The sequence below is a fragment of the Pan paniscus genome, chromosome 17, assembly GCF_029289425.2.
Source record: "Pan paniscus chromosome 17, NHGRI_mPanPan1-v2.0_pri, whole genome shotgun sequence".
Classification (NCBI taxonomy): Eukaryota; Metazoa; Chordata; class Mammalia; order Primates; family Hominidae; genus Pan; species Pan paniscus.
The window spans coordinates 90,277,693-90,304,925 of NC_073266.2; the positions used below are offsets into that span (position 1 = coordinate 90,277,693).

The 27,233-nt window shown below is 36.7% G+C and overlaps 1 protein-coding gene across 7 annotated transcripts in view; it reads right to left on the reverse strand.

The window, feature by feature from the left end:
- The window catches only part of NETO1 (neuropilin and tolloid like 1), a 125,099-nt gene that overhangs the window by 15,219 nt on the left and 82,647 nt on the right, over positions 1-27,233 (reverse strand). For all 7 annotated transcript variants that reach the window (XR_008621933.1, XR_004667670.2, XR_004667671.2 and 4 more), the window contains exon 7: positions 26,016-26,244. Coding sequence is in view for 4 of the 7 variants with exons in the window: in XM_008952675.3 (XP_008950923.1) it covers positions 26,016-26,244 (229 nt within the window). In the remaining 3 variants the exon portion in view is untranslated. The remainder of the gene's footprint in view (positions 1-26,015; positions 26,245-27,233) is intronic.

Sequence of the window (27,233 nt, forward strand, 5' to 3'; positions counted from 1 at the left end):
AAAAAAGTATCACGCTTAACACTTTATTTTGCTAATGATTTGTTAAGTACTGTTCTGTATAAACCTTTCATAATGTAAAATTTAACAATCCAGTATATTATTGTAGAGACCTGCTCTTTAGTAAGCAACTAAATTTGAATTTCTGTAGCTGACTATAATGGCTTTTGCAGAATTGATAAGGTCTGTTAATTAGATAGTGAATGTTGTCAAAATTTGTATGCAGTGTATAAAGGAGATTTTGGCAAATTTTATATTAGAATGGTTGTAAAATGCTTTTGTAAAAATGCTTAAAATACTTATTACCTAACAAATTGTAGTATACGTTTTGAAAGTATAATTACCCATCAAGTAGGAAATACCTTTAAAAATTATATATTTACCGACCTTCTATGAGTTGGAAAAATTATTATAATTATTAAATAGGAAGGGGTAGTTTAAAAATTTAAACATATAAATAAAACTAACATTGCATTCTGGTAATCGAGTGAAGTGCATTAGTATGTTGGTAACGGCACTGAAATTTGAATTCCAAATAATCCAAATGGGATTGTGTCTGTTTCTGCTGCTTGGTAGTTGTGAAACTATCAATGTTCCAGGATCAGTCACTACATATTAGTGGTTTTACCAAGAATGCAATAAGTAATTCAGGAATGTCAATAAATCACATTTTAACATGCTTTTTCACATTAAATAATTATGCAAATATGCCAGTTAATTAGGAGTTAGCCTCCCTTTTGTTTGTGGTGCTTTTGTTTTCTTTGCGTGTGTGTGTGTGTGTGTGTGTGTAGGAGGGGGGTGGGGGTGTTTGTAATATCCTAGGTATTTCTCCATGTATTTTCTTCCTTACTTTTGCTAATAAAGAATTGCTGTGCAAATGAAAAATAAAAACAAGTAAGCAAATCCTGATATGGTTAAGAAGCAATGTAGAGGCTGGGCGTGGTGGCTCACGCCTGTAATCCCAGCACTTACTGACCCTGAGGTGGGCGAATCACCTGAGGCCAGGAGCTCGAGACCAACCTGGCCAACATGGTGAAGCCCCGTCTCTACTAAAAATATAAAAATTAGCTGAGCATGGTGGCACATGCCTGCAATTCCAGCTACTCGAGAGGCTCAGGCAGGAGAATCACCTGAACCTGGGAGGTGGAGGTTGCAGTGAGCCGAGATTGCGCCACTGTACTCCAGCCTGGGTCTGGGTGACAGAGAAAGACCCTATCTCAAAACAAACAAACAAAAACAAACAAACCAAAAAGTAGCAATGTATAAAATTGTACATACCTTTGGCAAAAATAAATTTTGTTTTATAGACACCCGAAGTATAATATTATATTGGGTTCCGAATTTCCTCATTATTGTCTGAATCTCTCTCTCAGAAATGCATATATGCAATGATGCATTAAAGACTCTCATTTCTCTCCTGGTTAAGAACTACAATAGCACCAATAGACCAAATCAAGCCTACATTCTCATTGCTCTTTCGACGACTTGCGTGCACTCGGTGCACCAATGCGTGTAGCCCATTGCTCCTAGCACACTCCTGACCTATCCGGCACCATGTCCACACACCACTCCCTCCTTCTACCTGCCCCAGATACCCCTTCTCCACTCTGCCATCCAAATCACATCAGAACCCTATAATCTATAAACCTGTCTTAAACAGTCTTACAATATTATTCCAATCTATCAGAAAACTTAGCTGTTCCTTAAGTCCTATTTCACATGTAATTTTTTAAAGTTTTAATAGTATATTTTATCATCTTTTTTGTATATATTTGAGGCTTGTGACTATGCTTTTTTAAAAATTAATGTTTATGTTTAATCGCTCATAATGGCTTAAGCTTACTAGGCTTGTAGTAAATATTCAGTAGATATTTTAACTGATTAATATTACTTAGCAAAAGGTTAACTCTGACTGGGTTGCATACCTTAGTATTCCAAAGAGCAGAAGACTCTGACAAATGTGTTTATTGGTTGAGAACTAACCTTCAAGGCCACGGTCTTCCAATCAAGGCCACGGTCTCCAACGCAGCATGTAGTGGCTATGGGCAGCCTGTATTCTCAGAAACTAAACTCAGAATCCTGTCTTTGCTTCTTTTACTATTTCTGACAAAGCACATATTCCTCGACCAATTTATATAAGACTTATTCTACTTACGAGATTCAATATTCGTCATTTAAGCTATTGTCTCTTATAAACCAGCTGCTTTATTTCCTAGTGATTTCAAGGAAACTCAAAATTTATTTACAATAAAGTGGCAGCCAAAGAAGTAACAATCCAAATGCCAAGTACCTCACACAGTTTCCAGGGTCACAAGAGGGGACACACAACTTTGTACTTGTTTCTATCAGAATAGCAAATAGAGCTTCCTATTGACGTTAAAACACTAAGAACATAGATGGAATGATTTGCTATTGCTTTTTGTCACTGAACTACTTGAAAGTGTATTTAGACATGAGACCCTCCAACTAACTTGATTTCACTTTATTCGGTTTATTGACATCACCATTTTATCATCCAGATCTAACGACCCAAAGAAGATGGAAATTGATTTCTATTAATGAAGCAAAATATTCTAGTCAGCCAAAATAATGTCCTGTGTATAAGCATATCATTGCTCTTGATTTAAAGCACTCACCTAGAAAGTAGACACTACAACACTTCAAAATGAACCTTTCTTCACTGTTTCCTCCTCCCACATACACCAATACCTATGCATTTGTGCGAAGCATTCATTTGTGGCTATGCAATAGACTGTAGATTAAACACAGCTTAGAGAGTACTTCTCCACACACATCAGCCTGGGATTGAAGAGTCCTGCCAGCAGGACAGAGAGCCCAGCTGTGATCTGGGCTGTCAGGAGCGATAATCCTTAAGGACAGATTGCTTCCTCATGAGCAAAAGCAGGTTTATAAGAGAGAGTGGTGCGCAGTGATTAAGTCCCTTGCAGCCTGGCCACCTGGTCTCTGACTCCCAGGGTTGCCTCTTTCACACTCTTTGCCCTTGAGCTGATTAACCTGTAAGTTGCTCAGTTACCACATCTGTAAAATGGGGATAAAGATAATACTTACCCAAGCGATTTAATAATGCACAGAATGCCATATAGTATCAGCAGCATGAATGCAAACATTACAAGACAGAATTGTAAACCGTTTTAGGAGAGTACTGCGCAGAGACTGTGGAATCAATATGTCTGATTTTCCAACGTGAGTTACGTGATCTTGAGCAAATTCACTAACTTTTTCAGTTTCTGTTTATATCTATATAATGGGGATAATTATAACTATTACATAAAATTTAAGAATTAAATGTGATAGATCTTTAAAAACCATAACAGATACTGTCATATGGTGTATGACAAAAGAATGTTACCTGTTCTTGAACTACTACCACAGTTACCAAAACAAAAGCAAATGAAACAAAACAAAAAACTTAAAATGTTAAGATGTATGACATAAAATGTTAAGATGTATGATATAAAATGTTAAGATGTATGATATAAAATGTTAAGATGTATGATATAAAATGTTAAGATGTATGATATAAACGTGACTTAACTGACATTAAATTTTCTAATTTGTAAAGTGAATAAAATCATTCACAGATCCCTTAAGACTACATGAGAATGCATATTTGAAAGTCGCGTCAAGGAGTTCTCTGAAGCTAAGACCTCCTAGTTATCTTTGTACCTTGGAGAATATGCCTTTGCTACAACCACGTCTAATATGAAATACTACGTTTCAATTCTACAAGAAAAGCAGAAAACATAAATTATGCATATTAAATAAAATACAAATACGTATTGGAATGTGTTTGTACTACTTAATAGGAGGGAGGTTTAGCTGTATGAGATATTTAGCTGTGATACTCCTCTTTTAACAGTTTAATGAGACCATCAAGATAACAGGTATTTTCTAACATCCAATTGTTAAGAGAGACATTCAGATCCCATCTTGGAAAAGCAAGCCAGGCCATATGTAGAACAGAATAGCTCTCAACCTTGGGCTGCAATCTAAAAGAAATGTTTTTGCAGACATGTAAATGATCCGACAGAATTGAGGCTTGGGTAACAGGGACAGTATCAGCTTATAATTTTAGTAACAAAATTTTCACAGTAATTTAGTAGATACATCCTGAGTTTGATGTTATCTATGGGTACCTTAACTCTAATTTAAAAATTCCAATATAAATGATCTTCAGTTAACATTTATTCAAATACTTTATAATATATTCTTGGGAAACAAAATTTAGTACAATATTTTGCTGAGGAGAGGACCTTTAAGACTAAGAAATATGGTATGTTAGTTTTGGTGATTCTCAGGGCCTTGCACCCACTGAAAGATTCAAATAAGTCATGAGGCAAGATATGCCTGTTTAACTTTGTTTAATCCAAATATTTCCAATCTTGTTTACCACTTAAAATTTAAAAAAATAAAACTTGGCAAAGTGTTCCATTGTGTCCAGAAATCATTATAGTGATGGAATTCTTAATTCTTAAAAGAACATAGAATAGGGTGGGAGATTATTAACATGTAAAGTTGGGTAAAAAATTAGAATACACTTTTTTTTTTTTTTTGAGGCTGATTTTCGCTCTTGTTGCCCAGGCTGGAGTGCAATGGCGCGATCTCCACTCACCGCGACCTCTGCCTCCTGGGTTCAAGTGATACTCCTGCCTCAGCCTCCAGAGTAGCTGGGATTACAGGCATGCGCCACCACGCCTGGCTAAACTGAGAATACACTTTTTAATTTATGAAAACTCACATACCAATGCACTTATGTAAATTATTCCAGAAATGCAAAAGCCAAAATGTTGGCAGTGATGATTTCTAGGATTTACTGAAATTATATTTACCTTTTTTGGATAAATTTTCCATACATACTTTTATGTGTAAGTATATGTATATATACATTAAAAACACACAAAAAAGTTTTGTAATTAAAGGATAACTCATAAGTTTGCATGAAAAAATACAAAATGTTAATCAAAAAAGTTAATTTTCTTTTTCAGATTTTTAAAGCAGGAAAATAGTTTTTACATAGCACCTTTGCTTTGCTCTATTGCTTCGTTACTCTTGAATTCTGTTTTTAAACCCTCATCTATTCCCATTATTACCACAAGGTGGCGAACTTACATCAGACTTCAGTGAAGGAGCGTTTGACTCCCTCATGGGGATGATTAAAATAAGCCATGAAAGCATGTGCAGTAACTCCTAAACCTATACATTACTAATTCTTTAAATAAACAAATTATGTAGCAGGGGACAACAAATCTCTTACATATTTTAGTCATGTAGGAGAAGATAAAGCCACAACACTCAAAATAAAGGTAGTTTTACACAATGTATTTAATAAAGAATCATAGAACACATTGTTTTTTAATGTGAAAGGTCTAGTTATAGATGTACCTCCGATTTTAGTGTTTATCTCAGGTGGATAAACACTGTTTCAATTCTGTAACTTAAAGGTTTTTAATTTATAATAGCTACTTTAATGCAGAATCCACTAAGCTTATTCTATTAGAATTATTTCGTTTTTTTTTTGAAATCCAGAAATCCGCTAAATAATATTCAAGAAATATTAAAACACATTGAAATAAAAACAGGCAGATTTGAGACACTGATGTTTCAACTATCCATGATTTATGGTTAATAAAACTATCATTGGTAATTTGTTCAACGTCAAATAAGTCATCATATTACATCACGAAAAATTGGAAAACGAAGTGATCGTTGATCATAGTCTCCTAAAGACTCATTACACCACTGGAACACGTGTTCCCTGGACTTAGGGTCTGGCTCTCTTCACCTCCCCTCCCCAGTCCACTCATCTTGTTCTCTTCAGACATTCTTGCTTCTTGCTTTCCTCAAATTATTTCAACTTCTTTAATTTTGAGCTTTGTCTAAAACACCCAGCTCTGTGCTGGCCTGTGTGGGCACAGCCAGAGGCTGTCTCACACACAGAGTCACACAAACTCATACACCACACACACTCACACACAGACACACACATACCATTCACATACACACTCACACATTCAAACACACTCATACACACACCACACAGCCACAGTCACACCTCTAGGTCTCCTACTTCTGCCCTTTATTAATTCTTCATCATTCCCTGATCTTTAATTTGAATGGAAATGCTCACAGACATGTGTGGAAAAGCAGCTGGGGGAGGAAACAGCTTGGAGTATGTATTAGTCTGTTGTCAGGCTGCTGTGAAGAAATACCCAAGACTAGCTAATTTATAAAGAAAAGAGGTTTAATTGACTCACAGTTCCACATGACTAGGGAGACCTCAGGAAACTTACAATGTCTTCATGTTGGAAAGCAAAACAGGCACTTCTTACATGGTGGCAGGAGAGAGAAGTGACAATCAGCGAAGGGTGAAACCCCTTATAAAACCATCAGTTCTCATGAGAACTCACTGTCATGAGAACAGCATGGGAGGAAACTGTCTCCATGATTCAATTATTTCCACCTGGTCCAGCCCTTGACAAGTGGGGATTATTAAAATTCAAGGTGAAATTTGGGTGGGGACACAGAGCCAAACCATATCAGAGTACATTTACATCTTCTTGCTTTATTTCTTGGGTTCAACTTTTATCAGCCTTGAATATTTACTAAAACTTACTTTTTTAAATTAAAACTTCTAACCCTTGGGATGGTCTAGAATCTATTACTCTGTTTGGTGAGGGATGGAAGCAAAGCTTAACACTTACATGAATATGTAAATATGACACATATCAACATTCTATAGTTAGGTCATGAATTCACATTGAAGAGCAAAATCTAGCATACTTACTTTTATTCATTACTAATGTTTATCAGTTCAGGTAACTAAGGTGATTTTCCCCCTGCCTTCTCAGGCCGCTATGCTAGTGTCTTACAGACCCCTGCAGCTGAGCCCCCTGAGGCTGTCACAGGTCCCTTATTTCCTCTTTCCTCTTGGCAATTTTCATCAGACACAGAGCCCCCACTAACGAGGGGGCTTATATCCCCAGCTCTGACTACTATGTGAGATCCAGACTTACCCTGAACATTGAAATTCCTACTTAACATCTCCATTTGGGACTGTAATTACCATCGCAAACAGAATATGGCTGATGGGCTTAAGCAAAATGATTATCACCCTCTTCCTCTTATCCACATTTTCCTTTTTAATTCTCACCTCCCACACCTTCCTGGCATTAACAAAGGGCACAACCATCCCCTCAGGTGTTCAGGTGAAAGGCTCAAGACCATCCTTGGGTCCTTTCTTCCCCGGATACCGTTGAGCCAGTGGCCATCTCTTGCGTGGCTCTATCTCAATGCAAAGCTCTTGATTAGGTCTCCACTGCTGTGAATGAGCCAGGCCACCATTCACTGACAGCAATCTTACATGGAGTTCAGGGACACAGAAACCATGGGGACCTTGGCCATCGGAAAGTGTAAATCAGGCCACATTTCACTTTGTTGAAGACACCCCAAAACACTTTCCAATAATGTTAGGTAATTTCCAAGCTCCTTGTACCCCTTAGTACACAGCAAGTGATTTATATTCTCACAGCCTCTGCTCACCCTAAACATTTATAGAATTCTTCCTAACCTCAGATGTCACCCACCATAACCACCAGGTCACCCTGCCCTCATCCTTCCCACCACATCACCCATGTTGATTTTCCCACAATACCTACTAGGGCTTGGGCTGATCCCTTTGAGTTAACTTATCTGTGCCTTGTTGCTTCCTCTTAAAAAGTCTGGCAACCAGATGTACCACTTTGTAGATGCTTCATAAATACTTGGTGACAGAATATATATCACAATAAAAATTCTTTTTTTTTTTTTAATTGGAGATGAAGTCTCACTCTGTTGTCCAGGCTGGAGTGAAGTGGCATGATCTCAGCTCACTGCAACTTCTGCTGCCCAGGTTCAAGCAATTCTCCTGTCTCAGCCTCCCGAGTAGCTGGGATTACAGGCACCTGTCACTGTGCCTGGCTAATTTTTGTATTTTCCATAGAGATGGGGTTTCATCATCTTGGCCAGGCTGGTCTTGAACTTCTGGCCTCGTGATCCACCCACCTCGGCCTCCCAAAGTGCTGAGGTTACAGGCGTGAGCCACAGCGCCCGGCCAGAATAAAAATTATTTAAGCAACACAATGAATATTAAATGCCATCTTCTCATTAATGTCTGACAATAATCTTAAATTTTTAAATAACAGCAAAACTTTAAAAAATAAACTTGAAAGAAAATAAAACATTAGAGATATCAATTATGAGTAATCAACTGAAGATGCAAATTTTTAAAAACTTCAAAAATGTCATTAAAAATACATAGCTTGGCTGGGCGCAGTGGATAACATCTGTAATATCAGCACTTCGGGAGGCCGAGGTGGGTGGGTCATTTGAGGTCAGGAGTTCAAGAACAGCTTGGTCAACATGGTGAGAACCCATCTCTACTAAAAATACAAAAAGTAGACTGGTGTGGTGGTGCATGTCTGTAATCCCTGTACTCAGGAGGCTGAGGGGGGAGAATCGTTTGAACCCAGGAGGTGGAGGTTGCAGTGAGTGAGTCGAGATTGTGCCACTGCCCTTCAGCCTGGGTGACAGAGTGAGACTCAGTCTCAGAAAAAAAAAATATATATATATATATATGTGTGTGTGTGTGTGTAGCTTGCTACTATCATTTTTAATTGTGGTACTCTACACAAACAAAAATATAAAAAATATATAAAATATATTTGGCCATCAGAACTTCCCACAAAACAATTTTTTTCCAAAACAAATGGAAAAATTTCCCTTGTCAGCACACTGAAACTTAAAATGGCCCATAGGCTATGTAATTAGAGGAAATGACATTTTATTTGAAAAATGGTGACCAGACTTGAGGCCAGAAATAGATTTGTGCATCCTTTTTTCATGTCCTTTATCATCTTCACAGTTGTTTTGAAAAATCAATATGTTTTCAAAACTCTGTTCCAATATGACTTTTACTTTGAAAATATCCAGTATTATCAAGATGTACATATATTAATCTGTTTTTATACAAGAAATTCTGTTCACAAATTTCAATTTGATCTCACACATATTTATGAGATTCCTCCCCAATCTTTGTGCAAAAATTACATATTCTTACTGTTCTGAAAGATATTACATTAAGAAACACATCTTCATTGGAAACTTACATTCCATATATAAAAAATCTTTCCTTTTATGTGGGGTGAATTTATCCGTTATTATCATAATGTATCCATTATTTTATCATCCCTAGAAATTACTACATACTTTTATACTTCCATTATGTCTGCCTTGATTCAGTCCCACAATGATCTCTTCAATGTGTGTAGTTAGACATTACAATTACAATAAGGAGGGTATTAAATATCTTTGGCATCTGCATGCTGATTACTATTAGGCCCTGGACATGTGGGCCAGAGTTGGTTTTCATAATATGTACATGTCAGTAGCAGGTGGCTAGTTTAGACACATTATTCTTTTATAAAGGTGCAATACTTGCTCTCATTGAACATGCCAAGTCCCACAAAGGGGGCGTGCAGTAAATGAAGATTAGAGCCAAGCCTAAACACATCACCATGACCTCAAGTTTAAAAATCTGCTAGTTCAGAGGCTATCAATTAAAAATAATAATTTTCTGTTTCCATATAACAAACATATGCTGTGTATTTTCAGGGGCAGACATAAACTACAATGGTTGTAAAGCTAGAATCAGACACATTAATATGTATTATTCCCAATGATTCTACTAAAAATTACAGGAAATTTCCTGCCTTTATTCTTGTCCAAGTGATTCCTTGCAGACCCACACACTTTATTTAAAAAAATTATTCTAAATGGTTCAATGGAAATTTCTGCAATATTTTCTCAGTAACTCAATGAATAGGCAAAGAAGCAAAATTATTTAAGATACTTGTTTTGGTCAAATTACTTAAGAAAATTAACTTTAAATTTTTTAAGTATTTCATCAAACTACATGTCTGTACACATAATACTTCTTCAATGGTTTAAGTAACCATATCAGTAATAAAAGTCCATCGATAATTAATTTCAAATATTAGAATACTTTTGACAGTTGTTTTCTTTATGGTGCCATCAAACTCAATCAAAAGCTTTAAAAAAAACAGGAAGGAAGGGAGGGAAGAGGAAGGAAGGAAGGAAAGAAATGAGGGAGGAAAGGAGGGTTGGTTGGCTTCTGGTAGATGATACAATTTTATTTCATTTTCCTTTGCTCAATAGCCTCACTGTATTTGAAAGTGTTAACTACCCAAGTTTCAGTATGTTGTTATCTCACTAACAGATACAATACTAGCCACCTTCTGCTGACCATTTGCTATGTTCCAGACATACATTTAAAACTTTCAGTTGCCCTGTGATGTTATCTCTGTTTTACAGAAAGGAAATTGAGGATTAAAGTCCAGGCATCACACGTAAGAAAGTGGAAGAATTGGCTGACACTGAACATGTGCTCTTACACATTGTAATTCCATTTCAGATCTTTTTCAAAAGCAAAACAATTTTCTGAAATGGCTACTTTGTGATTCTGTTTCTAAAAACGTTTATCTTTTATTTTAAAATTTCAAACACATCTATACTTGCCCAAAGTCATATTTAAATCTTTAGGACAGATTAACTTTTTAATTTTTTTCTATAGTAATAAAATATTTAAATTAAAAATAAATTCTTTATATAAAAGAACACTTATTCAATAGCAAGGTGTGAAGGCAGACTTGTGTTAAGATATATCTTTATCAGTTGACATTGTATACCTTTGGCCTTAAAGTCAACTTAATTATTGCTTTCAGAATTTCAGTCAAAGACCCCATCAGCTTAATACAAACAAGCAAAAACAACACAGAAATACAAATTCTATTGTGGTCAAATAAACAATGGCTCTCCAAGTTGTCCACATCTTAGTCCCACATCCTGTGAATGTTACTTTATATGGAAAAAGGGATTTCGCAGGTGTGAATAAAGATTTCAAAATGAAGAATTATTCGGGATTATCCAGTTAAGCCCAATGCAATAACAAGTAAAGAGAGATGGAGACTGAAGGCACAGAGGTGATGTAACAGCAAATCATAAAGGCACACAAAGATGCTACTCTGGTGGCTCTGACAAAGTAGAAGGGCTATGAGCCAAGAAATACTGCTCTAGAAACAGGAAAAGGAAGGAAATGTACTCTACACTGGAGCCTCTTATGGGGCAGCAGCCTTGCTGACACCCTGGTCTCAGCCCAGTAAAACCTGTTTTAGGAATCCGCACTCCAGAAGTGTAAGATAATAAAGTTGTGTTATCTGATAGCATATCTAAACATATGCTAATTTGCTACAGCAGCAATGGGAAACTAAATGCCAAGTAGCAGATTTCTCAGGCAATCTGACTTTGACTAACCAGCCTTCTGCCAAAGTGGCCATCGCTGTACAGCGCGGCAAGCAGGGACAGGAGAGGGCAGTGATGAGAAAAGTAAAGATGAGACCGCTGATGGAGAGTAGCAGTTTCCAGCCATACCCTGACAACTCGTGTCATAATTAGTCCTGGAATGAATCCAAGGCTACATTTTTTTTCTAATTATTATCTGTCTTTAAGTTACCAAAGTGAATTCAAGGGTGTACGCACTCATATCAAGGGGAGAGAAAGGCCAATACTGTATCTGGTGGGCTTACCATCAGGATCTGTCATGCAGTCAGTCAGTCATCAGTTGAATGTCTCTCGGAAGATAAATGGTGGAGAAATTCTATTACAGAGCAGAGTTATTATTTAGTCTGAAAACAACACGTCAGTATATGGCAATGTGATATCCTCGAAAACTGTATTAAAACTCTACTGATGGGTTCTTTTCTGATATTATAGATGAGTCAATTAACCCAACATAGAAAATAATGTACATACTCTTGCTTTCCTAGACTTAATACATCTTTTCAGAAATTCCTATTTGTTGCTTTGTAAAAAAGTGTTTACCAAACCAGTACATATTTATTTTAGAAAAATTAGAAAATACAGGCAAAAATATCGTCACCCAAATATAACCATTAATATCTTCATCCCATTGTCTTTTACATATATGTATTACATATATAATAGATGACATGTATTAAATGTTTATCCCATGTAGTTACAAGAGTATAAATGTAATGTACACGTGTTCGCTACTTGCTTCTAACCTCTTGCTTCTTAACACAGTAAAATATCAGTATCAATCTACCACATCATCTTAATAAAGAGTATATGTACATTCCCAGAACCATTTAACCAATCTACTTAAGCATTTTTCCATGCTTATAAATATGGACTCATCAGCAGTATATATTCCTAGAGGTAGTATTTCTGATTCAAAGGTGATATTCTATCTTTGTTCCCTATTTTGGAATTTTGATATATACTGCTAAATTGTCCTTCAGGAAATATTTTGTTTCCTATAAGCAGTGCATATGCTTTTATTTCAAGATTCCATCTCCAACATTATTTCATATTTTTAACATTTTGATAGATGAAAATGTCTCATTAAATTATAAATTTATGTATTTGTTTACTAATATGTTTACATGTTTGCTTCTTATGCTTACAGGGTATTTATGCTTCTCTTATGAATTAATTATGCACATTTTGGCCCCATTTTCTATTAGAATGCTTATCTTTTTCTTATTTTTGAATATATATAATCATTATTTTTTATAAGATACAAATATGTACCTGTTGCCTGCTGTTGTCTTACCAATTATTCTCCAGGTCAACTTTTCCATATTTATTTTGATTATGATGTTTCTGTATTAATAACTATTTGAAATGTATGTATATTTGAATATGGTGATTTTTTTCTTATCAATAGTGTGCTTTATGTATATTTTAGGAAGACCTGCCAATATATAACACACATTCAGCAATTTTCTCAGCATATGTTGTGTATTGTTTATATTTAAATCTGCACCATCTGGTATTTATGCTACTATATGACATACATAAATAAATATTTCCTATATTAGTAAAGTGGTCTTAATCCTTTTAAGATACATCAATCATGGCAATTCACAAGGTGGCGGCATTAAGATTTATAGTAAGACTTCAATTTACACTTTGGCCTAAGTTACGGTTGGTAACACTGCTTTCTCCAGTACATAACATTTTCTTTTCTTGGTGAAATATATAGTGAATAGAATGTCTTTTGATCTTAGTATTTACACCAAACCTGTAAATTGTGTTTGGCCTTGCTTATTCTAGAGGAAAAACTAAACAGTGTTGTGAAATATTAAGAGAGAGGATTTACATCTTTGACTCTTCTCTTTGATTCTTTAAAATAACTCTAAATTGGAAAATGTGTTAATTTATTTTTCCATAACTAACAAAGTTATTTAAAGTCATCCCATTTAAATCTGAAAGAAGTTAAAAAGGATTAAAGTAAGTTGATTATTTTGAAGATATTTTGGTGTTTAATCTCAGAGTGTTACTGAGTTATAATTTATAATTTTTTCCCTTAGGATCCATTAAATTTAGTTACTGAGATTATATGACAATTTTACTTAGTTATTACAAAATTAAGAATTTGCATTATCCAAGACAGAATGAAAATTGTGTGAACAAAAGGCAGATGGCAGGCTATAGCTTGTTCTAGACAGGAAAAGATAATAAAACTGAACAGTGAAATAAATTCAATCACTGTGTCAGTAGAGCAAATATCCAGCTAACATAAAGAAACGCTGCAGAGAAAAACTATACACAAAGAGAATTAGGCTTCTTAGAGTACAACCTTCCGTGGGTAATTTACTAAAATAAATGAGGGAGTATGTGGTGGGAGTGTGGCACAGAATACCAGATATAAATGAACATCTGAAGTGAGTCACACACTTGAGTTGAATCTGAGTTAGTGTGGAAGTGCGGTGCCTTCAGAGAAGCAACCATCATATTCATCTTTGAGCCATCCATGCCTGGAAAGTTTAATGAAGGAATAAAAGAATGAAAGGAGGAATATAAATATGTATCAAAATGAAAAGTTATTAATGATTAGGCTAGTGGAATCTCAACTTTTAGTGTCAATCTGATGCTGGAGTGATTGTTTCCTACAATTACAGTATATCTTGCCCCATCTCCTGAACTACCAAAAATAGGACTAGTACTATATTAATAAATAGCAATATATTAAAAATGTTTTTAAGTAATATGTTAAAATTGATATTTGGATCATCCATTACATTGAAAAAACCCACATCATTGCAATAGGAATACTATGTATTATTTTCTACTGCTGAGTCACAAATTATCACAAATTTACCCACCAGCTTAAAACAATATCTTTTTATGATCTCACAGTTCTGTATGTCAGAAGTCCAGGCAGGGCTCAATTGGGTTCTTTCCTTTGGGTCTCTGAAGGCTAAAATCAAGAGTCTGTCTGGATTGGGTTCTCATGAAAAATGTGTAGGCCTCTTCTAAGTTTGTTCAAGTTGTTGGAATGTTTCAGTATGCTGGAATAGTAGAACTGAGGTCCCCACTTTCTTGCTGACTGGCAACCTGAGGACATTCTCAGCTTCTAAAGATTGCTCAAAATTCCCCACCACGTAGTTCTCTGTATAATATGGCAGGCTGCTTCTTTACGGCCAGGTGGAGTGTTCACTACAGTTAAAAATCTCTGATTTCTTTCATCTCTAACCATTAGATCTTTATTTAGCTAGGTCAGACCCACTAGATAGTTTCCTGTTTAGTTAACCCAAAGTGAACTGATTGGGGACTGTGATTATAAAGATCCCAAGAGTATAACCCCATGACCCCGTGACATAAAGTTCAAATCTCATCTAAATCTCATCGGTTCAAAGTCCAGAGTCTCCTTGTTTGAATCATCTAAATCTGGTGCAGACCCTGGGGGTACAGTTTCTCTCCGTGTATGGGTTCATGAAACTAGAGACAAGCTGTCTGGCTCCAACATTCCCAACACAGTGGTGGGAGAGGCATAGGATTCTAGTTCAAAAAAGGAAGAATGGAGAATAAACAGGAGTAATGAATTCATAACAGTTCTGAAGTCCATCAGGGCAAACTCAAATTTTTCTTGACTACTCTGTTGCCCTTGGTTCTGTTCTCTGAGACAGCCTTTCTTTCTCATGGAAGGTGGCATATATATATGATATACACGTGTGTGTATCATGTACACACACACATCTCTCTATATATATCTATATATATATACAGATCTCCATATAGATCTCTGTCTCTCTCTCTCTCTCTCTCTCTCTCTCTATATATATATATATCAGTTTCATCAGATTGATCATGCTGTGAGAATTCTGGCATTCCAGTATTTCTGGTACTCTGTCTCTTCCTGTCCAAGTTCACAGTATTTCTGCTGAGGAAATTAGCCTACACCTATAACATTTAGCTCAGTAATTTACTTAGCTACATAGCCTATAGTTAGCCTATATTAGTAACTTACTAATTCTGTTTCCCACCTACCTGCAGAACACAATTGTGCTAGGCTTTCTGCTATTACAAAACAGGGATTCCCCCCTCTCCCAGCTCCTAATAACATATTCCTCCTCACTTGCATCTGAGTCATCACCTGTAGTTCTCCAGATCCAGATTTCTACTAACCACCTGTCCAAGGAAGCTTGGGCATTTTTCTCTCAAGTTCTTCAATTTTAGAGAGCTCACCTGATTAGGTCAGGTCCACCCAAGATAATCTCCCTTCTTTTAATTAAATCAAAGTCAATCAAGCTTTAAGAGCCTTTATATACATCTGCAAAATAAGTTTTCACAGAGAAAGAATGTAAGTTAATAACCAAATGATATCCCAGGCTATTCATAGGTTCTGACTGTCTCAAGAGGAGGGGATTACATAAGCGTTCTACACCAAGAGTTGTGATATCGTATGGCTCTGTGTCCCTACCCAAATCCCACTTTGAATTGTAATAATCCCCAGGTGTCAAGTGCAGGAACAGGTGGAGGTAAATGAATCATGGGGTCAGTTTCCCCCATCCTGTTCTCACGATAGTGAGTGAGTTCTCAGCAGATCTGATGGTTTTATAGGCGTCTCACAATTATTCTACTGGCACGCATTCTCTCTCCTGCTGCCCTGCTAAGAGGTGCCTTCCGCCATGATTGTGAGTTTTCTGAGGCCTCTCCAGCTATGTGTAGCTGTGAGGCAATTTAACCTCTTTTCTTGATAAATTACCCAGTCTTGAGTATTTCTTCATAGCAGCATGAAAACAAACTAATACAAGGTGAGAATGTCTCGGTTCATCTCAGAATCTGCCTTCCACAGAGTATTTCAACTCAGTTTTTGGAACTTAAATGTTACTGTATGTATATTTCTTTATTACAAATAAATCTAATTATTTATTTGTAATAACATAGACAAAAGACTTGATAGTCTTTTGTTACGAGTTAACATAATGCATTATCTCATTTTAGCAAATTATTGTAAATAAATTCCATACGACCATAATGTGGACAATTTGTTTTTCCCTCTTCTATTTTATATGTCTGTTTTTAACAGAAATATGCTATTCACCAATCAAATATTAAGTGATTCATATTTTATGGTGCAAAAGTTGTAAAGAAGAGCAGAAGAGCAGCTAAATGCAGAACTTCAGAAGTCAAAACTAGTTATAACTCATTCATCCATTCCAGTTACTGCAAATTCATATTCTAAACAAAGAATAAGATTGGCTCAGAAAACTTAGCAGGTGATTTATTTGAATGGGCATATTCCACTAAGGTCTCTGTTTATTCATATTGGGCAGTTATTCAAATACACAGTCCTATCATAATTGGTTATGAATTATCTATGTGTATTCAAACTTAAAATTATTCTAAATATAATCATTCCTTTAAAATTAGTAATTCTTTAGAGTCAATAAATTTTCAAAAAAGATGCCAAAGTATAAAGCTGTAATAATATAAGAAATCTTAAATTGAGTCCATAAAGTAAAATATGGCACACTTCTAATAACCAATGTAAGAATTATCCAATGTATGGCATATCTCAAATTGGATGAATTCTTTATCGCAAATATGTTTCTTGGTATTTGTGGCTTCTTCATCTATGAAACTAAATTAATTACTGATTAATTAATTGTTTTTACTGTTAGCCTCAAAATACATTTAAATGTTAAACAAATACTCTTTCTTAAAGAATATATGCTAAAGATAATACTTAAATGTTTTGTCTTCTTTTTTGGATTACTCATGCATGCGCTCTTCTCCACCGGGTAAATTGTAGCCTAAACGTTTTGTGTGATTCAAATGCAAAGTGCCATTTAGCTTATTACTAAGCCTACCATCTAGTCAAGAAGAGAGTTCTCTTTAGGTGATAATATTGATTTTCTTTGTCTTGTCCCTGGGTTTCAAAATTGCTTTATAGGATGAAGTCTGTATATTATTTTTCTGAAGCAAAAAAATGAAGTTTAGCTGGGCAGCTAACAGCCTTGTGATGCCATAAATCAGGGCAGCAATCTTTGACAACACTGAAAGAGGCAGAGGTGAAGAGTTAGCAAAGTCGGTCGAGGCAGCAGTATTATACCTATGGGAGCAAGCTGCAGAGGTGGTACTTCTCAAGCCTAGTAGCAAGTAAATACTTACCCTTTTCAGTGCCCTTATGCTCTCCCCTTTACTGGCATTAGATAAATTTTGTTAGAAATATTGGCATTTAACACAAGCTTTATAAAATGCTTCTAATGTGCACTTGCAACTTAAACGTCTGCTGAATTTTTTAGTAAGAACTTCATACCTCCTTTATACACTCATTATTTCCTTTTCCTATAATTTATTCAGATACAAATGTAAAAATATGATGGCTAAAAATGCATTCATATAGTCCCCAAAATAGCATGTTTCAGAATAGAAACCTCTCGTTATAGTGTACTTTTGTCTTAATACTTGAGAGCCATGTGAACGTGGCATGCTATATGATTATGGTGTGAAAGCACAGTATGTAGGCATAAAATGCAGTGGATAGGACAGAAGAATCAAAATTCAGTCTGTAATCACTCAAAACAATGCCGACATATGAGAATAACTGTTATCTATTTTCATAATCATTATCATCATCATCCTCTTTAGAGCATTCGAGCTCTGTCTCAGAAGTGCCTCAAAAGTAGTAAAGATATTCACAAGAGAAATCATGGATTAGGAGTCAGGTCTTTAATTCTTGCCTCAGTTCTGTTAACAAATCATTAAGCATGGGGTTAAGTATGTGTGGGGAAAGTCAATTAACTTCAATGAACCCTTTTTTTTCTGTTTGAATTCAGAAAATGTGAAAAATTGAAATAGACGCTCTCTAAATTCTCTTCTAACCCCTAAAAATATCCTATGGTCCTATCACAAGCAATTTTTAGAGATATTAGGATATTATCAAATATGCTCTGTCTTGTTTCAATTTCTGTTGCTATAAAGGCATACTGGGGTAGTTTATTTTCCAAAAAAACAAAAAATAAAAAAAGACGTATGTAGCTCAGAGTTCTACAGGCTGAGAAGTTCAAGGGCATGGCCCCGGCTTTGGGCGAGGGATCTCATGCTTTGTTGCAACACAGTGGAGAGTTTCCAAGAGGAAGTGGCTTTGTGCAAACAGGAGCTGAAAAACCTGAGGGACGTCCTGGCTCTATCATAACCTATATCGTAGAAACTAATCCATTCCTGAGCAGATAAATTCAGTCTTTTGAGAGTGAGAACTCACTCATTACCAGAACAACATCAAGCCGTTAGGTATTTGTCCCCATCACCTAAATACATCCCACAAGGTTACCCCTCTCAATACCACCACACTGGGGATCAAATTTCAACAGGAGTATTGGTGGAGACAAAGAAACCAAACCATGGCATGCTCTTAGTCCATTTGTGCTGCTCTAAAAATGCCATAAAGGGAGCAGCTTATGACCAACAGAAATTTACTTCTCACTGTTTTGGAGACTGGGAAGTTCATGATTAAGGGACCATCGGATGTGGAGTCTGGTGAGGGTTTGCTTCCTCATGGACAACTATCTTGAACTCTCACATGGCAGAAGAGGTGAAGAGGTGAAGCGTTTCTCTTGGGCCTCTTTCATAAGGGCACTCATTTCACTTATGAGGGCTCTGCTCCATAATGTAGTCATTTCCCAAAGATCTAAACTCCTAACATCATCACCTTCGGTAGGTGCAGATCGCACCATATATATTTTGAGGTGACATAACCTTTCAGACTAACCCTAACCCTAACTTCTTCCCCAAAATCCTTGACCTCCTCACATACAAAATATATTCATTTTATCCCAATAGCCCTAAAAGTCTTAAGTTGTTTCAGTGTCAATTTAAAACTCTAAGTCCAAAATCTCATCTAAAGCAGATATGAGTGAGGCTCCATATACATTCTGAGGCAAATCGTTCTTACGCTGTAAATCTGTGAATGACAATGTTATGAACCTTACAAAATAAACGATGGGACAGGCATAGGACAGTCATGCCCAGTCCAACAGGGAGACATAAGAAAGAAGCAGCAGGTCCCCAGCAAGCCCAAAACCTTGAGGCTCAAGAATCATTTTCTTGGCCAGGCACAGTGGCTCATGCCTGTAATCCCAGCACATTGGGAGGCCGAGGCATGTGGATCACCTGAGGTCCGGAGTAAGCAACCAGCCTGACCAACATGGTGAAACCCAGTCTCTACTAAATACAAAAAAATTAGCCTGGTGGAGTGGTGCATGCCTGAAATCTCAGCTACTTGGGAGGCTGAGGCAGGAGAATCGCGTGAACCCGGGAGGGGGGAGGTTGCAGGGAGCTGAGATCGCACCATTGCACTCCAGCCTGGGCAAGAAGAGCGAAACTCCATCTGAAACAACAACAACAACAACAACAACAACAACAACAACAACAACAACAGGCCGGGCGTGGTGGCTCATGCCTGTAATCCCAGCACTTTGGGATGCCGAGGGGTTGGATCACGAGGTCAGGAGACCGAGACCGTCCTGGCTAACACGTTGAAACGCCGTCTCCACTAAAAAATACAAAAAAATTAGCGGGGCGTGGTGGCGGGGGCCTGTAGTCCCAGCTACTTCAGAGGCTGAGGCAGGAGAATGACGTGAACCCGGGAGGCGGAGCTCGCAGTGAGCCGAGATTGCGCCACTGCACTACGGCCTGGGGGACAGAGCGAGACTCCATCTCAAATAAATAAACAAATAAATAAGAATTTTATCTTCGTGTTCTATCCTTTAAACACACTGGGGTAGAGGTCTACCCAGCTGCTTTTCTGGGAACAGCCACAGCCTTCATAGGTTGAAGTCACATATCCCTGTCTCTGAAGGTCTTGACCTGGGGTGGCCCCACCCCATGATTCGGTTTGCCATTGTTAGTGGGGGCTCTCTGCAGTGCGCCCCCTTGCAAATACTCTCTGTCCGGGTTCCAAGCATCCTTTGAAACACAGGTGAAGGCAGCCATGCCCCCACAGTTTTGCTGATCAAAATGTGCACCCTCCACTTGGTGCAGTGAGGAAGACTGCTGCCAGAAAGTGCCGGGATAACAGTTTGAGATACGAGGTAGTGGTGGACAGTGGTTTTTCTCCTTCAACTCATGCTGTCCCCCTAGACACTGGCCCTCTGGAGCTGAGATGAGAGGCAGGCGCAGTGATCTCTGACATACCTTCAGTGTCATCCTTCCACTGACTTCAGCAATAGGTCCTGATTTCCACCGAGTTGGCCAGTCCACACTTATCTTATCAGATGCCTGCCTGGCTACACCTTTGGTGTTTTCTTGTAAGCATGTTTTCTCATTCTTTACAATATGAATAGGCTGAGAATTTTCCAAATCTTTAATTTCTGCTTCCATTTTTATTAATAATTGCATCTCTAGATCTCTTCTTTCTTCTTGGATTTTATGACAGGCAGTCAGGAGTCAAACGCTCTTTCAACACTTTGCCTGGACATTTTCTCAGCAAAATATCCAATTTTATCCCTCGCAAGCAATACCTTCCACAAAACACAAGAGCATAAACACAATTCTGCCATATTCTTTGCCAATTTATAACAAGGATGACCTTTCCTCCATTGTCTAAAAACGTATTCCTCATTTCCATTTGAAAGCTCATCAAAACGACCTTACTATTTATATTTCTATAAGCATTCTGTTCAGAATAACTTAGGAATTATCTAACAAGATTCTCCTCCTCCCCTACTGAGCCCAGACCGGGATCAGCCTTAATGGTCTGTTCATGGCAACGGAAATTGTTTTCTAGCACCTCAGAACTCCTCCAGCCTCTACTCATTACCCAGTTCCAAAGCCACTGCCACCTATTTTGAGGTATTTGTTAGAGCAACATCCCCACAGATCAGCATAAATTTTCTATGTATGTCCACTTGGGCTGCTAGAACAAAATACCATAGACTAGATGGCTTGTAAACAACATTAAAAATTCCAACCTCTTAGTTTTGAAGGGACATAACATTGAGGCACCAGCGCGCTCTAAGCACTTCACCACTGAACTGGGGATACTATTTCATAAATGTGTAGGCCCCAGGAAAAATATCCAGGTACTTTCTTATTACTTGAATAAGACGAAAGCTGATCACTGATTTTATATCTCCAACTTTTACTTCATGGGTGTATGAATGGAGTAAATGTTAGATAATACATATAACTATATATACATCTATAAGGCACATATTGGATGTGTATAATTATATATTAGACATATATAGTTACATATTAAATGTATAATTATATATTAGATTATATATACACTAATATACATTAATGTAATTGTATATATTAGCCATATATAAAAAATATATGAATAGTTTGTTTAACTATCACCCTCTACAAGAACCAAAATCATCAGCCACAACAAAAATGTAAGCCAAAATTCTCCCTCAGCCACTAATATTGAATAAAGCCATACCATCGAGGAACTTGAAACTCCCTAAACAAAGTATCTTTGCTTCCTCTTAGAATGATTCCTACCCACCCACTTCCAAGTAGTAGCACTGATCGAAGCCCACTTTCTATTGTTTTGAAGTTTTCATCTCTTACGTGGAATACTTTCACTTCAATGAATAAAGACAGTCTAGACCCATGTACATCATCATAAGATGACTTTTATCTTAGGTATAAATAATGGTAGAATTATGCACAATTTTAGCCAATGCAATAAAAAGTAAAACATTATGACAAATATACACAGGCATCGTCTGAGTCTGTTTGGGTTACTACAGCAAACTACAATAAATTAGGTGGCTTATAAAAAACAGGGTTTTGTTTCCCACGGTTCTGGATGTTAGGAAGTCCAAGATCAAGGTGCTGGCAGATTTGGTGTCTGTTTAGGGCCCATCTCCTGGTTCATGGATGAAACTTTCTAGCTGTGTTCTCACCTGGTGGAAAGGGCAAGGCTGCTCTCTGGGCCCTCTTTATCATTAGAGGACTAACACCTATGATGAGAGCTGTACTTACGAGCTAATCACCTCTCAAATGCCTCACCTCCTTATCCCCTCACCTTGGCAACTGGATTTTGAACATAGGAATTTTTGAAGGGGCGCCACAGAACCATTCAGACCAACATGGGTGGTAACATGACTAAAGGATAAACCTGTTTCCGTGGAAACTTACTGTAAATTTATGAGATGATCACAGAGAATGCTGTTGTAAAACTCATCATTTGAAGAGAGTGATTATTTGTCCACTGTGAAAGAACATATTGGGATGGGTGCCTCTGTAGGAAGAACACCCTGTGTCTTTTGGATTACTCATTGAAAAGTCAACCCACTTCAATGACTTCCAGAGATAATTTAATCACATGCCTTGAAACTATTTTTTTATAGTCTCAAATAGACATATTTATAATGATACATGCAACATATATACAGTTCACCATTTTTTATCTATGCAGATTTTTAAAGACTTAATCTATTTTCCGAGTTGAAAGGGATCTTTGATGTTAGCCAGTCTTTTCACCTAACCTACACAGATGATTCCTCTATACCGTTCATGCCAGATAATAATCCATTTTCAGATCCAATCACCCATCTATCCATATTTTATATCCTTCATAGGCATTCTTTCAAATTTTGAATATCACAACTCACAAGATGAACATTTTTCCCCCTAAATTGCGCTCAAAAGTTTCCCTATAACTTTCAAACATAAATATTACCTTTGAGGCCCATGAGACATAGGTGTGAGGTAGTTATCACATTTTGAACAACAACAGTAAATCCTAAAGTAAACATTTCTTCTTATTTGGCATTACATCTTTGTCAGCCTCTTCTAGGTGATTACTCTCCTCACTAGTAAGAGTCAGGAAAGAACAGACTGTGCCTTTTGCATTTTGATTGGTGCAGCTTCCTATAAGACTAAAATCTTTTTTTGCATTGTTACTCCACTAACTTTAATACAGGCTAATATTGTTTAAGATTATTTTTATCAGTCATAATCAAAGTATTGACTCACATTGAGTTTGAATGAAATAAGACCACAGGATCATCCTAGGCATCAGGGTTCCTCTATGTTATTGATTTTTGAAATATAATGCTTTTATGATACATCTCTATTATATTTTATGGTATACTTTTGATTAAAAATTACAGATTTTTGTTATTTATTAAAATCTGGACCGTGTCATTTAATATATTAGCTTGCCCTTCCAAATTTTTATCATTTAAATTAAATACGAGTTCTTGGTATGTTATTCCCGAAGACAGATAAGAATACTGAATAAATATAGAACCCTGAAATTCCCTCACTGAAAGAATGATTCATTGAATTGGGTAGATCAATCAGCAGTGAGTCACCAAGGGTGTTGTCTTGTAGCCTGAGTCTCATATGCTTGTCAAAAAAATGAAAAAATTTTCCTCAAGTATTTTGCTGAGATAAAAATGCACTACCTCTAACATTTTAATCAACTACTGAACCAAACACATAACAGCATACTGTTTTAATCCGACATAAAGCTGGGAGAGATGTTTGACACGCTAGATGATGGTGTCAAGACTTAGAAAGACTGAGTGACATTCAGTATTTCTGGTGTCGTAAAATTCCCCAACTGGTAATTAAAAGGGAATTTAAAGCCCAAACGATTTATTCATTATACAAAATAACTGTCTAACACACTTAACATTTACGAATTTAAAACAGTATTGGCTCCTCTGCTGCTGACAATAAGAGAAATCACTGAAATTTCAAAAATATTGTATTGTCTTTTCTAAGAATACAAAAATACATAGTTGTGAAATACAAGGTGCTTATTTCTTTTCATTTAAAGTTGTTTTTAACTTTTGTTTCAGATTCAGGGGTACATGTGCAGGTTTACTATGTAGGTAAAATGTGTGTCACGGGAGTTTGGTGTACAAATTATTTCATCACCCATATAATAAGCATAGTACCCAATAGGGGTACTATGGTCCTCACCCTTTTCCCAACCTCCACCCTCAAGTAGGTTCTGGAGTCTGTTGTTCCCTTCTTTCTGTCCATATGGACTCAGTGTTTAGCTCTCACTTACAGGTGAGAACGTGCGGTATTTGATTTTCTGTTACTATATTAGACTTCTAAAGATAATGGCCTCCAGCTCCATCCATGTTGCTGCAAAGTACATGGTATCATTCTTTTTTATGGCTACACAGTATTCCACAATATATATGTACCACATTTTCTTTATGCAGTCTAACATGGAAAGGCATCTCATTTGATTCCATGCAATTACTATGGGAACAGTTTGGGGACAGTGCTGTGATGAACACACACATGCATGTGTCTTTATGACAGAATGATTTATACTCAGTATTGGGATTGTTGGGTCAAATGGTAGATCTGTTTTGCCAAACTGCTTTCCACAGTGGCTGAACTAGTTTACATTTCCACCAGCAGTGCGTAAGTGTTCCCTTTTTTCCCACAACGTCACCAGCATCTGTTATTGTTTGACTTTTAATAACAGCTATTCTGAGGCCAGGCACAGTGGCTCATGCCTCTAATCCCAGCACTTTGGGAGGCCGAGGCAGGCCAATCACCTGAGGTTAGGAGTTTGAGACCAGCCTGACCAACATGGAGAAACCCCATCTCTACTAATAATACAAAATTAGCTGTGCATGGTGGTGCATGCCTGTAATCCCAGCTACTCAGGAGGCCGAGGCAGGAGAATCACTTGAACCCGGGAGGCAAAGGTTGCTGTGAGGTGAGATCGCACCATCGCACTCCAGCCTGGGCAACAAGAGCAAAACTCCATCTCAAAAAAAAATAATAATAAATACATAAATAAAATAACAGCTATTCTGACTGGTATGAGATGGTATCTCACTGTGGTTTTGACTTGGATTTCTCTAATAATTAGTGATGCTGAACATTTGTATATGCTTGTTGGCCACATGAAGTGTCTGTTCTTCTTTTCAGTGTCTGTTCATGTCACAAGGTACTTATTTCTTAAATTTCTCAGAATCCTTTTTCACTTGCATAAATTCGTAACACATGAAATAGTCAGGGTTTCTAACAAATATTCAGAATATATCTGTTAGTATGACTCATTATTTATTAGAACATAACTTTCTAAAGTTTCTGTGATTTGCCCTTGACTCTGGATATCACCCATTGTGCTGTTTTAAATATTTTCTGAAACTTTTCTCATTTACAATCTACCCAAGCAATTCTCTCTCCTTACCTACTTTAATTGGAACTCTGAAGTCAGAAACCTATTTGAAATAAATGGGACTGCAAAAGAAGCTAAAAAGAACCTACCAAATATTTTTATGCAGGTTTTTAAAGATTTAAACCCAAACTTCATCAGAAGCTGCTGCATCAGTTCCACAGGCTTCCTAAGAGCTAAATCGAAGACAGATGAAATTCATCATTTCCCAGTTGAATAGTGTGAACTGTCTTAAGAAAGGCTATGGTGCATATGTTGAAATACAAAAGCAAAATGTAATATGTACTCTTTCCTGTCATGGATCAAAATGAGAAAAAGAGGACCTTAGTGGTTTAAACAACACATTAGAGAATAGCCTGCTGTGCTCACTGAGTGAAGAAAACACCATTAACAGCTTATGAAACTGGCATCATATGGCATATATGAAGGAAAAACAGTCAAGTGCAGAGAATCTTACGTTCTTGAAAGGATGTGAAGAGCATCTGAAATCGGCTGTTTCGACTGCCCTCATCTGCCCACATGCGGATCACCCCAAGACCCGTGCGTAGCATGACATCATTAGCCACAGTGCTACAGAACTTAGCTTTCAAATCCTCCACGGAACTGCTTCCATCATACACAGCCACAAAATTCCTCTTGCACTCATTTGAATTCTGCATCTCATAGTCCAAGAATCGTAAGTAAATCTATAAAACAAAAATAAAATAATTTCCACATATCAAAATATGAATGTACATCAGTAAGTATCAGAACTCCTTTTCTCTTTTTCAGTCTCACAAGACAATCTTGATTGCAATCAATCTTATTATTTTCCCTTGTAAATAGAAAGAAGATGTACGATAAGAACAGACTGTGTTTAATATTTTTTTTCAAATGCTATTATCCTTTCTTTACTTAAATGCACCATTTTCTAGAGCTGAGTATTTTTACCCAAATTCGCTTTATGTCTTCTCATAACTTACTGGAAATCAGTTACTAGTTTTGCATACTTACACACTGTTTTACTTTGATTAGCAAAATGTATTTTAAGTATTCCTGATACATTCTTGTTTCAGTTCCATAGCTTCCTTTTACTTCCAAAAATGTTTAAAAAATGTGATTTTTATTAATACCAAAGAAAAACAAAAATGATACTGAAAGACAGTCTCTCTGATTTGTTTAATCAAATTATTTAACATAAATACACTGCTTCATTTTTGAGTCGAAGTATAATTTTTTATAAAAAGGCCAAGCTAGTCTCTGTCCATACATGCCATATATAGACAAGCCATTTAGCTAAGCTACATAAATAAAAATTATGAGTAAAATGTACTGTGCAACTTGCTTTATATGTTATTTTGTAACACTTCCAACAACTCTATAAAGTGGCCCATTTTATTGTCATATTCAGAAGAAGCTCAGACTCAGATGGTATAAATTGAAAATTAGACGTGAGCATCCTCACTTCCTAGTCCATAATTCTTTCACAACATTATGCTGCCTTAGGTGTACTGCTTTTCCATCAACAGACATTATTTGACTCTTTACTAATGTGCATTCAAAATCACAAGAATTCATTCAACCAAATACAAGTCTATAAAGAAATAATTTGTTCATGCGTCCATCGATTCAGTGGCATCCACAGCTTGTCCTGTGATTGTTGCAGACACTGTTCAAGGCGTTGTGGATATCATGG